Source organism: Xiphophorus maculatus, chromosome 17 (genome assembly GCF_002775205.1).
Source record: "Xiphophorus maculatus strain JP 163 A chromosome 17, X_maculatus-5.0-male, whole genome shotgun sequence".
Taxonomy (NCBI): domain Eukaryota; kingdom Metazoa; phylum Chordata; class Actinopteri; order Cyprinodontiformes; family Poeciliidae; genus Xiphophorus; species Xiphophorus maculatus.
The window spans coordinates 6,811,973-6,827,566 of NC_036459.1; the positions used below are offsets into that span (position 1 = coordinate 6,811,973).

Here is a 15,594-nt window from a genome sequence, read left to right on the forward strand (position 1 = left end):
TGGTATAACGGAGGAAACTAATGCTGTAATATTCATCTATCGACAGTCTTCTGTAATGCTGTATTTCGGTTGTACTTGGAAGTGGGAAATTCAGACTTCCTAGTTGAAAAAAAATCAACTGGAACGCCCTCTGGAGTTGGACTTTCCACTGGGGAAACTGGGAAAAACTCCAACTGCTTACAAACAGACTTTGTGTTTCAATATGGCCGCTCCCCGCATCAACAGTAGTAAAACGTGGTGGAAACATATTCATTTTACAAGGCAAACATGTAAAAGTATATCATAAATTACATGCAACACTAAACTGACTCTGGCTCTCGAAAACTGGAGTTTGATCATTTCAGGTGGTAGCCATTCAACACCATGTAATTCTCTACAACCTGGATAAAAGTAAATGTTAAATGTAAATGTCTCCTCGTTAGTATAGTGGTAAGTATCCCCGCCTGTCACGCGGGAGACCGGGGTTCGATTTCCCGACGGGGAGTGAAGTTTGTTTCAGGTCCCTCTTGAAAATGAGATCTAGATCTCAACGGGGTTTACCTGATTAAATAAAGGAATTATTAATAATATATAAAGATCCTCTTTCTGTATAAAAGCACTGATCTAATTTGCTGGCTCAAGTTTATGTATTAGCAAAGACATTTACATTTACAGAAACGACTCATTTCTCATTTTTCACCCCAGTCATTGACATTTTCCTGACCCTAAATACTGAATCACTGCCGTCCTCCCGCTGGTTCTTTTTCTTATTGTTCCTCTGAGCTTTCGGCTGGAAAGATTAGTATCGATTTGTCTGGACTCACGAGTTACTGCGCACACCGGCAGCTCCAAGACACAACATCTAACCCCCTGAAGGCAAGCAGTGCTGGGCTCGGCTGAGTTCATGACAGTGATGTTCACACTTCGCCCCGATATTCCACCACAGCTGCTGCTAACGGGGCACTCACAAAGAAAACTAACTAAATATATATGTTTACTGTTCACACACACACACATCATTCTTGTGGCGATGACTTATGAGAAACTAGAGATGACTGGTTTCTTAGCAACCAGAGGGGAGTTACGAGTAGATGTGTTAAAAAATGATTTGCAGCAGGAACCAATGGGACGGGTCGTTTCACAGGCAGCCAATGAAAGCTGGCTGTTAATAAGTCTGTCTACATGGAGACAGATATATCTCCATTAATAGCATGAGAACTGTAACTATGACTTAGAGAACAGATCACGTGTGTGTGTGTGTGTGTGTGTGTGTGTGTGTGTGTGTGTGTGTGTGTGTGTGTGTGTGTGTGTGTGTGTGTGTGTGTGTGTGTGCAAACAGCCAAATGCTGTAGGATCTTGACTGAAATGAGATATCTCAATGCTTACGCACCCTACTGTACGCAGAGGGCCTCATGAATTCCCAGTAAGATGGGAAGAAATGGTCTCTGGGTTAATAAATGCTTCAAAGCCTCACACTGGAACCAATCTTCACACTGCAGAGAAGCACAAAAAGCTCTCCTCGGGCGCAGAGCTGTGCATGTGTATTTGGAAAAATAGAAAGCAGTGGCACCAGAGTTCAGCCACCTTTTGGTCTGTCCACAAAACAAAAAACCACTCATGAAGGACTAAACACTTTTTTATTGAAGGTTTTAATGTCAGTTTGTAAACAGTAGGTCGTTTTTCTACCAGCTAAGGTTGAAGTGTCCAGGTTGGTGATTTTTACATTGTGTTGGTTCTGCAGCAGCTGCTTGCAGTCAGAGCCAGCAAAGCGTGAAACTTACTGCACATGCAATATTTTATCCTGGAAAAGATTAAAGGTGCGTAATCAGGATAGCATGATGCTTATATCAGCCATACGGGCTGCTGTGGAGATAGATGCTAATAGGATTAGCTTTGCATTAGCTACCTGCTGTTTACTTTAACAGAGTTCTGCTGTTGGATTCTGACATCAGGCAAAATAAAGGGGAAGCAGCATCATGGTATGAGGATGAACACACTTTACCTAAAAGATGTAAGAGAAACATTTCCGGTTTTGGAATCACAGACTGATGATATGTGTTTGAAAATAAATAATAAGGCTTTTTTAAAATCATTTTTTGGCATGGTGTGATATACACAAATCTTAACTTAATATGTGGAACCCAGAAAATGAAAGTCGCAGCGCTACTAAGTTAATTTGTGTTGTTTTCATAATAAAATAGATTGGAGTTTGTGATTTATAAATGTGAAACAGGCTAAAAGTAATGAATATTATTGTGTGCCACTTTATATGAGCAGAACAAATATATAATTTTAAAGTTTTTCTAATTTAGTGGGTCTAAATGAGGTCAGATCAGAGCGGTTTACGGAGGCAGGCAGTGAACAAAGATCAGACTCAGAATATTTGGTTGTCTTGTAACTCATAAAAAATAAAAACTTCTCATAAAACCACCCATTGAGTGCTTTCTATGAGCTTTCCTATCACAAAGTAATGATCTGAAAAACAGGAGAACAGAGTAAGACTAACCAAGTAAAATCCAAAGTAAAAATCTGGATGATTATCTGCTTCATCTCACTGCTCAATGAGAGAAAAACAGTTTATTTTCCTTTCCTTCCTCCTGCTGGAATCTCACTAATCCTTCCCTTTGTTTACCTCCCAACTTTCCTTCCCTTTATGCTCATACCTGACTGTTACTTTGGTCACTTTCATAACTTTGTAGGACAAGTTCATGCAGGCTGGAAATGAGTGAAATTCTTCATGTAATTGTTGGTTTTATAACAGAGTCTGAGCTAAATCTCTGCCTGTAGCCCATAAAAAGGAACTTTTTGTGGTGATTTTTCCCTTTAACGATTAAAAATCTCTTTAAAAAATGTCTGTTACCTCAGCCACCATGGTGGTGATAAAATACAACACAGACCAATTATTTTGCCCCTTAGGGAACAAATAATTGAGCAAAAGGTAGATTTAACCTGATTGCTATTTTTTATGTCTGCAGCTGGTTTGAAGCTAAACTAGATTTGTGTTTTTTTTCTATGTTAAAATAATTCTGTGAACATTACATCTTTCAGATGCCAAAATGTGGCCCACCACTCTAAAATATGCATAACTAAGAACTAAAAGAATTATTACTGAAACAGCATGACTTCCTCACTATGAGGAGAGCCTATTGCATAACCGAGGAGGTACTTCAGCTACATTTTTACTAAAATGTAGAAAATCAGAAGACCAGGAATTTACCAGCAGGAGACAAACAGCTCAAACTTGTGCAAAAATGCTTCGTTGACTCACCAAAGCCTCATCTGCGCTTTGATACTTTATTGCAAATCCTGCATAGTGAGCACTAAAGTCCAGATCCACCACTTGCATGCACAGACAGTAAATTAGTCCAGTCAGTTGTGGAGATTGAGTGCCCTGGACTAGTTTAGTGTGCTGTAATCATCTCAGCCTTAATGGAGAAAGAGATTAAAGATACATAAAACAACTACAAGCAGTATCTGGATCAACTGTATCTGGGTTTCACAGTTATACGTTATCTCTCTTTCCCCATCTTGTCCCAAACAGCTTACCTCTTCTCGTTCCAAACGCAGCAGCAGTTCACTCCCCTCGTCTTATTTCCTCCTGACCGCTGCTTTGTTGCTGTGCAGGACCAGAGCTTTATTTTCTCCTCTCTCTTTTCTCTCTTATCCACGCTGTCCTATCTTTACTCCTCGCCTCCTCACCGCCGGCTTTGTCTCCCTTTCTCTCACCCTCACTCCTCTCTGCAGATCTCCAGAGCTCAACAACTCCTCCTCTTCCTTCAGCTTGCGGCAGCCGGGCTACATCTCTTGCATGTCTCTGCCTGAGCTCTGCCTTTCTCTCTCCGCTGCACGCACAATCCCTCTCCCCGCGCTCTCTCTGCTTCTACCAGGCTTACGTTCACCCTCCTCCTCCTCTTCCTCCTCTAGCTCATCACTATGGAGACACTGAGCTTTGACTGAGACAAGCTCGTGCTCGCAAGGAGTGGAAGCTCGTCTGTTTTGTGTGCAGCCCAAGTTGAAAGAATCCAACAGCAGTGCAATCATATCATGAAGATTTTTAAGAAAAAAAATCTTATTGGGGCATAAAGGAGCTGGAGAAAAGAAATCATCTCCTTGAAGATTTCTTTTGTCAAATCATAAAACCTTTAATACGAAACACATACAAAATATAAAATGCTTTCTTAAAATGATTCCCTCTATCCAAAATCTATCCAAACCAACCACAGAATTCAAAACTGAACTTACTGATGTGTTTTGGGTCATGAGTTTAGAAACTGGTGGTCATTACAAAGTAATGCTCATCTGTTTTGCCTACTTCATATTGTCACTCAGGTTCTTTTTCAGTGGTTTCCTGATTTTACATGTTAATTGCCACTAATTTATGGATCAACAAGTGGATACATAAATTGTTTCCCACAGAACAAATTTTGTTTAAATAGCTTTTCTACTTTTAAATCAGTAAAAACAGAATTTGAAAACTGCAATTTGTCTTTACAAAGCTTATTTATGTCTAATATTAACATTCAGTTGATAACTATGAAAAAAACCCTGAAACAATCTGTTAAATACTTTTTACTGCACTGAATATACAATCTCTGGCCAACCTTTCCTTTTAATTGGATTCTAAAATGTCAAACTATTTCTGACTTATTGAAATTATTCTATCCACTCTCCAGGATAATTTAACCAAACTGTATGGTCAGGTCATGCTCAACAAACAAAGAAAAAATCAGCTTTTAGTTTGAAATGTCACAAATTTAACAGGCAAAGAACATAATTATAGTAGAGCTGCTCCAATCGGAGATTTTGAGTCTGATGTCCAAACTATTCTGTAACGTGATCATGACGGATGATGTTTTCTCCAACTAAAACAATGAGTTGCATTGTGTTATCTAATGACACTTCAGTACATTAAGTACCTTGGGTTTTATTATTTGGTTGAGTTACAGACATGTCGGGGCAATGGACAGGAAATGGCTCAGAATGCTGAAAATACTTTATCTGATCATCAGCATTCTTTTATTACGTACATCAGAGGAACAGTTTTATTATTGACGATGTGATTTCTAGTTCTTTCTCTGAAGGTTGGGTTATTTGGGTACTAGATCTATTTAACCTGACATTTGCAGAATCAGGTAAACACCAGAAGAAATGTGATGCTTCATTCAAAGCATGAGTAAACTGTAAAGGGTATTTGTTAACAGAGTCAGATCAGATGGAAGTCAACCCACCAAGCTTGACGTCAGGCCAGCTATTTCAAGCTTTTCAGTGGTCTACTTAAGTGATCAAGTAGACCGAACCAAACATAGAACATGACTCCGTTTCTATTTTACCTGACAAAACTTTAACTGATAAAAACAAAAACCCTGCAGTTCATAAGGGAACTTACATGTTGTGTTTATTGATCTAAATTTGAACAAGGCATCAAGCTTGTCTTTAAAAAATCTTTGTAAATAATAAACCATCTGCAGAGATTTATGAAGTTGGATTACTGTTCAAACATGAGACGTTGGTGCACTTCATCTAAACGTATACTTACAACAGTTATCAGTTTTTAACATCATGAACATTATCTCAAATCTGCACATTGGAAACAGTGCAGTTCACAAAGAAGTGGCAAACCAATGACCAATGTTTTTCCCTCCAATTGGTAAAACTTGATTTTTGCTTTCTAGTTGATTTGAAAGTTGAAACTTGGATTTTTGAAAATCATGACATCCAAATAATCTGTGTTCCAGTTACAAGTAAAAAAACTAATACAAGACAATAATGTATTTACCTGCATTTTATTGATGCAGTGAAGGATCATGTGTAAATAGGATGCTGATTCATGAAAAGTGAACTGTTTATTCCTGCAACTTTCAACACATTTTAAAGGAAAGGCAGCCACATTGGATTTGAAATCCTTTTACAGAACTAGGAGAGAAGATAAAGGAGTTTTGCATGTGTCATTGGCACTTGAGAACAGGTGTTGCCCACTTTTCTCTAAACTGAACGAAACTAACTACATTTAAAAGTTACTGAATTGATTGTTGTTCCTTCAGGAACTGGAAGAGTCCATGGAGAGTCACTGCTTCACATAATTTAGAGTCTGCAGCCTTTTACTGTTGCAAAAACACTGTGGCTTCCTTTTAATTTGGCATAATTGACTTAATCGTTAAGCTGTTTGGTCAATCACAGTCTATTGACGACACATAGAAAGGTCAGCTTTCAGGGGGAAAAATGGCAGAACAACCCAAAAACTCTACTTGGATACATCAAACAGCTGATTTTTATATATTCATTGTTTTTCTTCACCGTAAAATTGCTGCAAAATGTGGATAAGAGGCTGTAATTCTGCATTTTTGTGCCAATTTTCTTCCTGTGAAATAGAAAGAGGTTTTGTGCAGTGTTTACTCGATTCCTGCAACTGGAGTCAGAATGACCACACAGCCCACCTCTAGACAGAAACACTGGTTAAAAGTTCGCCTATGGGGTCACACACATTCTCTCCTGGTACCTCCCACATGATCCACCATTCAGAGAGCGACACAACAGGAAACACACACTCCAGTCCTGAGGCGAATCTTCCCACATAAAGGTCAACACAATCTACATCTGGCTCCTCTGCTGACACGCAGCATCACTGTAAGTTTGAACACATGGACAGGTGATCGTCATTGTTGGGGGAAACGTGGGCGCACTAAACTGAACTAGCAGAAGTTCTGGATGCATATAGGTGTGGGAGATATGAGGTATATGATCCTGCAGTGTCCAACCATCTGGTGATGGGATGTGAGACAATCTGTCCATTTGGAGAGGCGATAGAGAAGGCGATAAGCAAAGAAATCTCACATACAGAGGATCTGGAATCTTGTCAAGAAAACACAACCCTATGCACGTACACACAAACAGGTTTTAGATTACTTAAACCAATTGCACTGTCTCTATGGTAACTAGTAGCTGTCATGGCAACCAAGTACAAACGACGTTAGAAAAAAAACCTTGAACTCTGATTTTAAGTTTTGATTTGGATAACTCGTACAGAAAACAGACCAAGGATTTGTTGCTCAGACTCTTTTTTTTTTTTCTTCTCCAGACACATTGAAGTATTTTCTTTCACTTCCTGATGTTAACGTGGTTTAATGAAAGACGGGAATGCAGGTACCAGTTCGAACACACTCACAAGCCTTCACAAGCTAGAGGAAGGCATGAAGGAGGAAAATCTTTGCTTAAGTACTTTACCAAAAATGGCAAATGAAAAAAAAAAACATACCGATAATATTCTCCTCTGATGAGTTGTTCAGTGTGATGAACTATAAAATTTGACTAATGAATCTCTGTCTTGTTTGAAAACTGCAAGAGAAATCAGTCAGCGTTTGCAACATTTAAAATCTTTTTACCAAATCGCAAAAAAAAAAGAAGTTTTTTCCCCACATGTTGCTGCACACTGCCAATCTGCTGGCTCAAAGGTTTTTACACTTTCTGGAATTATTAATGTGGATCAATAGAAAGTGGAGCAACTCAAAACCTTTTGTAAGGAAATCTACACAAATTTCCTTTTTCAGGCTAATAAAAACCAAATAACATGATTTCATAACTCAAAATGGCACAAAGCAGAAAGCTGAGTGAATATTTTATTCCAAAAGTGTTTATACGTAGTCTGTTACCTAAATAAGACATATTTCACAAAGTCATAAAATGACTGATAATGTTGGTTAAACACAAGAAAGACCTATAACATAAATCAGTCCATGGAGAAGCCATGTTTTAACGCTACACAGGTAACTGAGGACACAGCAGACAGTTGAAGATTTCTTCTCCGATACCAGGATGCAGCCGTCTGGAAAACATCAGGGGAACGGCTCCTCCAGGGCTTCAAACTATCTGCACTTCACCGTGAAAGCATCTTTCCGAAATGAAATCCATTTGTAATTACCTCACTTCTGCTTCTCAGAGGACCTCCTTTAAATGAGAGCAATTTGGATCCCTGATGGAGCTGTTTTCTGCTTTCTCACCTCCAGACTAAGTCTGGGCTGAAAGCGAGAGGCAGCAGCGCCATCGTGTGGATTGCTACGCAACGTGCATGCACCCTGCTGCACTGCAGGATAATAAATATGCAACAGCGGCAGAGAGAAAAGGTATCTGTAGATTAATCTATGGTCACTTCTATATATTATTCTAATAAATGTAAATATATTTGGGATTTACTTAGAGGAAATTTGAGATTGTACAGGCTTACATCAAAAGATGTAGAAAAAAAAGAGTAAATCATTCTCAAGACAACCAATCAGGAGATTTGTTCACGGTGGTGTTTTGTTGAAACTATATGTAAAAATAGGATTAAATTAGTTTAAAGAATAAAAACTCAAACCACCTCCAAACAGAAAAAAAATGTCTTTTTTTAATATCTAAGCAAGAAAAAAAAGTTTTCATTTTGTTCTGATTACCAAATATGTTATATTTTTCGGTTGAATTAATTTGATATCCGCTGTGCTTTCAAACTGCGCAGCTCATAAATCATTTTGGTTCATATCTGAAATTAAATTTTCTGAGCCAGTAGGGTATAATTCACTAAATTTAAACAAAGGGCACAAAATCCAAATCTAAGCAACGAATTTAGTTTGAATTCTTTATGTATTATTAATAGAAACTTAATAATTAATGTCATTTACAGTGAGTTTTCATTGTAGATTCTAAGTTATTCATTCAATTGCTTCTTTTTTTATATATATAATAAATTAATCTATAAATGTAAGGGATGTTTTTTCTTTAAGTATTTTCGGACAAGAATTAAACTCAACATATTGCTACTGTCGTCTTATTACTTGGCGTCTGTTTCAAGTTGTGAAAAAAAATTATTGAACTTAAATGTTCAGACAGTTATGTTCTTGTCTTTTGCTATTAAATTGGATTTCATATGCAAATAAACAGACAAAACAATAGTTAAGGTAACATGTTAACCACATCTAACAGATCATTTCTAATCTAACATGTAAATTAATATTACATTAATAGCTTTTAATTACATTATCTGAGCCTGTAAAAGAGTGCTTCAAGGTATCTCTTTGCAGACACATTTTTTTTGTGCTCTAATGCCAAATTTATGTATTTTTTGGAGCTAACTGTGAGCAAACCTGCGTTTGCATGCCCCAATTCTGAAACAAGACATAAAGGCAGATCTGCTCCTAAAATAGCTTCACCGAACAGCAGCATCCCTGGGCTCACTCTGCTTGCCCACAGTTAAATGAAGTATTATGTCTGCATGCATTTAGAGGAAAATCCTTCCATATTTATGTAGAGTGAATGCAAAACATCCCAAAATTACAATAAGCCTTCAAAAAGAGAATTAAAAAGTTTTAAAAAATCCAAAACGTTTCTCACTTTGACATATTTATCCAACATTATTGAGCTGAAATACAAATCAGCGTTAATTTATTTTTAGTATTCAGATAGTCCTGCAAAAAAAACAACAACCTCTGTATCTGTAAGATTAATTTTTCAGTAGAATTTAAATGCATACATATCATATTTAAGGTCAAAAAGTTGCCTGAGGACTGAGTGTGATCTCAAGCTGGGTTTGTCTGTTCATCTTGGAAATAAGCAACTGGGAAGTAAGCAATAAAAAGCTGCCTTTTCAAAATAACGTTATTTTAAATTGTTTAGCAATAACGAGGGAGTATAGCTAATTTCTTAATTAGAGCCTGGTTACTAAGTGACTTACATTTTATTTGTATTTGTACCGTATGCAGTCAAAAAGATGAAGTTTTTCTTCCCCATTATAAATGTGACAAATACTTTGAGCTATGTAAAAAAATTTAACTATATCGTTACTATGACTTTGTATTTCCAAGCATTTTCAGATTTTTTTTTTAATATATAAATTTCAACAATCAGTGGAGGCATTAAGATTCCAACAGTAATCCTTCGGCTGTGAGGTAAGCCTGTAGATGACTGGTAATCTAAAAGGTGAGAGGTGTGTGTGCACCGTCTCCCTCTGCAGTGTGTTGTCTGAGTGTGTGTGGGATCAGGCAGTATTTTAAACCTAATCCCCCAAACTGCAGGGCTGCACATATGTGCCCAGTCACCGGGACACACACTGAGCTGTGTTCCAGCTCCATCAACAGCGTCCTCTCTTGTCTCTGTGCATGCAGCAGCATCTGTTGCCCTTGGTAATTACATAAAACCAGGAGATAAATTCACTTTTTTTTTTCTCTTTTTCTGTGTGTATTTTGGGAAACAATTTCTCAAATTAGTTTTTTTTTTAATCTCATCTTGTGTCCAGCCAACATCTCTCTGCAGCATCTCCTTCAGGTAGAGCGGTGACCTCCCCATGACCCCAGAGACTCCTCCAGTTACATTGTGCATTCATATGCACTCACTGAAAATCAGCAAGAATAGAGCATTCTGATGTCCTAAAAAAACTAAATATGCAGTACATATGGGTGTGCATTTTTAGATTTTTTTGTAACATTTAGCTTAAAATTCTGCAACAAACTTTTAGTTAAGTAAGAATTCTTTAAATTGCCTTAAGAACTAGAAGCTTTATCTTCTCTGTGCTGAACTGTGTGGTAGCCTGGAGACAGACTATTTTTAATGCAGTGATGAGTCCACTTAGACAAGGATAGATTAAAGAGTGGGCTGCAAACAAAGCTGGAGGAAAGAGTCTCTTTCTGATGGAAAATTTCCTGTTTACAATGTCCGACCATCTAACTCTCAACACGTTTAATTTTGGATTCTTCTCTTATTCTTGAAACTGAACATTTCTTTTAAGATTATTGACTAATCATTGCCTTTCTGTTTTCTGGGGATTAAAACAGACAACATTTTTTTGTCTAAAATGGGAGAGATCAGAGGACATATTATTCAAATGAGCCAGATTTGTGTTGATCTTTATAAGTCAAGTCAAGAAACGATGCAAAATACAAAAGGGGCATCCTAAATTAGTACCATATGTTTATTACACATTCTATACAACTAAATGCATCTTTTTAATCAAGAGCATTTTTCAAATTAATCCTACAGACCTATACACACAATGTAAAATCATCTACAGGGTTCCTCTGGAAAAGTCTAGAATTTGATTTAGGTATTTTCAAGGTTTTTGGGTCTGGTGAAAAAAGAAATTAGAGGGAGTAAATAAATTTATTTTCACTCTCACTCTTGGTTTAAAAGTGGTGTTTCTCCCTGTCTGTCCATCTAGCCATTTATCTGCCCATCCATTCATTCATCCATAAAGGACTAAATAACGGCTGAAAACTCCAAAACTCTGTCATTTTTACAAGACAAATATGTTAAAATTGTTTCTCTAATATCCAAATCACGTTATTCTAAGATATTATGGTGATGCAACACTGAATATAGTCACCTTCTTAAAATAATATCCTATGTTATTTTTCCCCCTAAAGGTAATATGGGGGGGGCGGGGCACCTTAGGCAAAAAAAAAAAAAACTAAGGCTATTATTTTGGGATGGTGATGACAAAGAAGTTAGTTTACATGAGCTGATTTCATTCAGTGCTGCAACACAAAACTTTCTTTTCATTGTGAAAACATTCTAGCCTAAAATCAATGTCAAAACTGCAGATTCAGACTTTTCTTTACTCCCTTCTGCATACTTGTGTGCCCCCTAGCTGCAGAACACCAACCAGAATGGATGCAATCCTATTTTACAACATTCATATAAAACAGTGCATACATAATTTACAGCTCATGCGTGTCCGGTGTGGAGATGATTTTATGTTTAAGGAAGGAGATTGTTATCACCTAAACATGATGATGTATTAACACATTTCCTATGTCACATTCAGAGGAGCAGAAACAGCAGCAGCAGCGCAGTGAGTGGGCGGTATCCCCAGTTTGATGAAACATCTTGCATCCCACATGCTTATATAACTCCCTCTCTACCTCCTCCAGCTGATCACTCATCACTTTATCCACTGCTGGGAAGGAGAAAAAAACACCACTTCTCTCTGCTTTCCATCTCTCCCAGTCAAATCAGCCGAACAGGCGGCCTCCTGCAATCGAGCATGATTTGGTTAAACAGTCGGCATCAAAAGCCCCCGTCAGTCAGACGGGATCAAGTCGCTGTAAATCACAGCTCCAGTGGAGATTTTGCGTCGTCAAAACTGAATAACAAACGCCGACTGCACCATCAGAACTCAGGCAACAAGCGTCGCTATCAGCAGGCGCACTAACGTTCACAAGAGGAGCGAGGTTAACGATGCAGCAGCAAAACGCCACAGAACCAGAACAGCAACAGCGCACACACTCCATCTGCATCGTCAGCACACACAGCCCAGTAATGAGAAAAGCCCAGTGGGCGTTCAGGTAATCTTCACATCAGCTCAGGCTAACGAAAGCCAGCAGGGACTGATACTGACGGACAGTTTATTAACTACAGGACACAAATGCATCCTGTTGTCAAGGTGAAAGACTTTATCTAAACTTTTATGAAAAAGATTGATAAATATCTGAAGTGAACAAAAGTAAAAACGTGCAACTTGCCCACATTGAGAAGTCGAGTTTTCTCAATGTGTCTCATCTTTCTCAGATGAGAGAAAGATTGAAATAATGAAGCTTAAGAATCCACTACCAAACATGGTGGTGGCAGCATTATGTTAATGGGCTGTTTCTCTGTCAGTGGCTGTGGAGAGTGGAACAATGATAAAGCGGTACTGCAGTATGTTCATGGGTTTTAGCATCCACAGCCACTGAAATCATCAACTTATTAAAAAATGCTTTAACTGCATATTTTAATAGCTCAAACACCAAATATGCCTTCATGTGCATTGATACGCATAGTGGAAACCGTTTTAGCACTACAGCAGAAACTAACATCTACAGTCCTCTTGGTGCGAATAATTTGGAGGCACAAAGATCCACTGTGCCTACAAGTTCCTCCAGGTGGCTGCAGTTCAACAGGACAGCTTTACTCTACATTCTGGGTATATTAAAACACCTTATTTAGTTGTTCTACTTCGATTTATTTCCCCTTTTTGACCCCTTTGACCACGGAGGTCATTTCTATAGATTATTTCCTGCTCCACTGACACTACACCTTTCTAAAGGCATCGACCTCAAAACTGTCCAACTTTTGTCACGATGCTGAAAAGCCAGGTTTGTGTTAGAAAACCAGTCAGCACTACAATTTCTGATAAGAAGACCAGGAAAATATCCAACCGGAATGATTCTAAAGGTTTGTTAAAGTTTGTAACATAAGTCAGTGATTAAGAGCTCCTTAAGTCACATTTAGGTATCTGTGCACACCTTGATCTCTGAAGTAGAGAAATCTATAATAAATCCATTGTTTCCATTAAATTACAGTTATATATTGTATTATTTTCATTCCACCTGTTCATATAACAGGCTGAGGCCCATGTTGAGTGCATGCAAGCTTCTGATAGTAACTGTAAATCTTTATTCCCCTTAAAGCTGAGGTTTGCAGCTTTTATATCACTGAAAGACCGAGCGCCTTTGCTTTATTTTGAATTATTTACAGCTTTGGATTGACTTTTGTTGATGCAGCAGAACCATGAGTGCAGATTAACTACTGTTCTTATGCCTTTTTTCTATAAAATCCCAATATGCGGGAGACATTTTCAGCACTGCTGAGGTAGCTGTGACACTTACATTGATCAGCTCAATCTCCCAGATCTTTTTGACCAGCTCCATGGATGTGTAGCCGTTGACGAGGAAAGACTTTGTGTAGTCGCCAAGCTCCAGAGACTCCAGCCACTCGGCCACTGACGTGGGGTTGTTGCCATCGTAGCCCACCGGTCGCACCTGAACACAAATCACATTTTAGGGAGGAAAACAACCTTTCTAAAGCCATGTCAAAGATTTTATAAGATATTTTTAGATGATGGGTGAATTTCAGCATCATTGCTTGTATTTAGCAGCTGAATACAAATACCAATACGCTCAATTTAAAATATTCTGATGAAAACACATTTCAAGCTTTTGTTGTCCCTCAGTACTGCAAATTTATGACAGTCACTCTTAGTAAAAAATAAAATAAGAATAAAACTCCCATCAAGGCACTTATATATATATATATACATGAAAACTGACAAACTTTACATGAGCATCTGCAATAAAATAATAGCAAAGATAATTGAATTGTGACTACACATGCTATTCTGTTCATTTCACCTTAAATTTAATAAAAAAGAAAATTCTGCTGTTTAAAAATAATAATCTCTAATGTTTACATATTTATTCTGTGCAGAATTTTTTTTTTTTTAAATGAATCCTTTTCTGCTTTGCGCTACAAACGTCCAAACAGCCACCAGGCAAACGTAAGACGTCTCTGTGAATGCGACTATATTTTTATAGTAAAACCAAGTAAACAAGCTTTGCTTTTGATACAGGTCTGAATGTGACAGTAACAGCAGGGGGTTACCGTGTAGAGGGAAAAACTTGGAGTGGAACGGATTATTAATAATTCATTCACCTTTATTTTGACAGCCCAAACAGCCCCAGAGTTTGTTTTGCTTCAAACAAGCTTCCCACAACCTCCACCTCACGTTCAGGATGTGTGCGACTGTACGTCTCCGAGTTAAAAGGTTTCATCTTTGGTGCTGTTTGGAAAAGTTTAGTGTGAGTGAGAGGAGAGAAAATGCTGACTGGAGATCTAAGTTTATCTCTCACTTCAGACTCCTTCAACTCCTTTTTCCTTCTTTGCATGTGACTGTGCTCATTTATTGCAGTAACGACATTATTTTTGGCCTACAGCAACAACATTGGATTCAACGCCAGACTCAGTTTATTAGATTTAGCTTAAAAAGACAATCCAAGTCTGCTGGAACTGGTTGTTATTGACTGTTCTGTCAGTCTGAACAGTGAGCGGCTATTTAGCTAAAGCTACATTTTCTGAGTCTTTTTTAATTCATGTTCAGTGGTTGGATTTCTTTATTTCATGATTGTGAATAAAACTTTTGATTTGAAGCAATTTGAAGCAATCATAAAAAGGCTGACATTTCTAATTTTTTGGGGTCTGAATTAATAAGCAGCTTACTGTGTGTAAAGGGAATATTTCCATTCTAGTGTCGATTTTGTTTTACCTTCATTAACTTCTTACCGCCTAAATTCATTTTGCAATTGCAATTTATTTTAGCAACAAAAACACAAATCCAACCACTAAATACTTCTAATATGACTACAGGTATATGTGCAATATACTGTATATCACTTGGTATTAACAAGATATTGTACCTCATCATTAAGCGGTGATTGTGGGTCCAATAAACAGACCAGTGAAGAACCATTGCCTAACAGAGACAGATTATCGCAGTCTAATTGCTTTATTTTGTTTGTTAAAATGCGAAAGAGAACCAGTTTCAGAACCTCAAATTTTTATCTAAAGGTTTCCAAAGTCAAAAAAAGCAGTAAACTCCACATTTTTGGATTTTTGGATTAACGTGGATTTACGCAGGTTGTCGATGCAGCAAAAGATAAATCTAAATACATTATTTTTTTCAGAAATTTTAGCTTTAATGCAAAGATCATGAATAACACCATTTTTGCCATCTCTCCTTCTACTGATCTGAACATGTGCTGTGATATCAGGTAGTAAAATATTAGCAGCACCTCCTGTAAGTTAATAGTTTGGACCTCCATATATTGGAGATACAGCACG

General features: G+C 37.7%; 1 protein-coding gene across 4 annotated transcripts in view; it reads right to left on the minus strand.

The window, feature by feature from the left end:
• The window catches only part of anks1b (ankyrin repeat and sterile alpha motif domain containing 1B), a 187,679-nt gene that overhangs the window by 23,257 nt on the left and 148,828 nt on the right, over nucleotides 1-15,594 (minus strand). For all 4 annotated transcript variants that reach the window (XM_014473658.2, XM_023350596.1, XM_023350595.1 and 1 more), the window contains exon 19: nucleotides 13,587-13,739. In XM_014473658.2, coding sequence (XP_014329144.2) covers nucleotides 13,587-13,739 — 153 coding nt within the window. The remainder of the gene's footprint in view (nucleotides 1-13,586; nucleotides 13,740-15,594) is intronic.